The sequence below is a fragment of the Bison bison genome, unplaced genomic scaffold (genome assembly GCF_000754665.1).
Source record: "Bison bison bison isolate TAMUID 2011002044 unplaced genomic scaffold, Bison_UMD1.0 scf7180017847889, whole genome shotgun sequence".
NCBI classification, from domain to species: Eukaryota; Metazoa; Chordata; class Mammalia; order Artiodactyla; family Bovidae; genus Bison; species Bison bison.
The window spans coordinates 5,026-6,735 of NW_011478462.1; the positions used below are offsets into that span (position 1 = coordinate 5,026).

At 64.3% G+C, this 1,710-nt stretch overlaps 1 protein-coding gene across 1 annotated transcript in view; it reads right to left on the bottom strand.

Annotated features, from left to right (window-relative positions):
• The window catches only part of OPLAH (5-oxoprolinase (ATP-hydrolysing)), an 11,794-nt gene that overhangs the window by 3,714 nt on the left and 6,370 nt on the right, over positions 1–1,710 (bottom strand). Inside the window, exons 9-11 of the mRNA XM_010844164.1 lie at positions 653–1,015; positions 388–534; positions 7–300 (exon numbers count right to left, since the gene is read on the bottom strand). Coding sequence (XP_010842466.1) covers positions 7–300; positions 388–534; positions 653–1,015 — 804 coding nt within the window. The remainder of the gene's footprint in view (positions 1–6; positions 301–387; positions 535–652; positions 1,016–1,710) is intronic.

Below are 1,710 nucleotides of genomic sequence, written 5' to 3' on the forward strand. Positions count from 1 at the left end.
GTCAACAAGGAGGGGGGGTGGGGGGTGCGGGGGTTTGTGTGGAGGGAGGTACACCACCTGCTCCCTAAGATCTAGCCGACCTTGAGCTGACCTCTCCCGGTCACTGAGGGTGACCCGGGCTTGGGATGGAGCCGCTGTCCCTGCACACAGCACAGCCCCGCGCACCTGGTTGAGTGGAATGTCGCGGCCAACCAGACAGCGAAGACAGTAGATGAGCGCAGACAGCGTGATGGCCCGCGGCGCGTTGAGGTTGCCGAACACCTCCGGCCCTGAGCCGCTGAAATCAAACACCGCGCTACCCTGCCCACCAAAGTGGGGGAGAGGTCAGCAGCCCGGCAGGTGTGCCCGTGATGCCCGAGGAGGTACCCACCCCCTCCCAAGACTGACCTGACTCATGTTGATCTGCACTCGGAGTCGGATAGGGGAACCGTCGTCCATGTGGTCCTCTGCAGACACCTCCAGGGGCAGGCCCCGGGCCTGCCGGGCAGTTCCAAAGGCCCGAAGCATGTCCCTCACAGCGAGCTCTGCGTTTGCCTGGTGGGGAGTTCAGCATCAGCCATGTCCCTTCCAGGTGGGCCAGGTGCCCCTTCCTCCTCTGCCCACCCACCTGGGGGCGAGCACAGAGCTACCCGCTCTGCTGCCCCCGGCCCACCTGAATGTGGCCCATGTAGGCCTGCACCACGTCCAGGCCGTACTGCCCGATGAGCTCGCCCACCAGCTGGATGCCCTTCTGGTTGGCCGCCACCTGGGCGCGCAGATCCGACAGGTTGTCGTGCAGGTTCCGTGTCCCGCTGCAGCCTGGAATCTTGCCTGGCGCCCGCAGGGCTTCAGTCACCGCTAAATGGATGGGACCGCCACTGAGCCACCTGGGAGTCCCAGGGCCGCCTGGTGCCCTGCTCCTCTGCCGGGGCACTGCAGGCTCCACGTGTTGGCCCAGCACTGGCTCCCTACTACTCTGCTGACTCTTCCCCCATCCGCTGAACCTTCTCATCACACCCCAGTCCCCCAGGGCACCCTAGAATAGACAGGTAGCTTTGCTGTGACCACACATGGGCTGGAGGTAAGGGCAGGGGCAGGGGGCAGGTTCCCCGAGCAAACTCTCCCCACCACCTCCATTCCTCCTGCCCTACCTCCCACTGGCCCACTCTCCAGCCTTTTCTAGGCCTCCCACCAAGAGGAAAAACCACTTCCCTTATTTAACCCCCCCCTCCCCACCAGGGCCTACCACTCGCAGCCACAGCCAATCACTTTGAAAGAGCATCAGCATGGCTGTCTGTTCCCCCATCCCTGGCCCCAGCAGACCAGGACAAAGCCTCCACCCATGGCAAGCAGTACAGGTTCGACCCCAAGGACCACTCCGTGCCTTGGGAAAGCGCCTCTCCTGAGTCTGGGCCAGGATCCTCTCTGAGGCTCCCTGGCCACCGGGTCCTCTGCCTGTCCATGTCCCTCAGGGGTCCCTGCCCTCTGCCCCCACCCCGCACTGACCCAGGCAGCAGCCAGGCCTCGGCCCCTTTATCTGTGTCCTCACACCCACAGCAGCACATGGTCTGGTCACCCATCACCTGTTCTCACTCTGAGATGCCCCCGGGGGTCTCACCCCTGGCAGCCTCACACTGGCCGTCCTGCCCCCAGGTCCCACCAAAGCTGCTGCCCCACCTCCTCAACAACCACAGAGCCAGAACCTCCGTCCTACAGCTGTCCACAGCCACA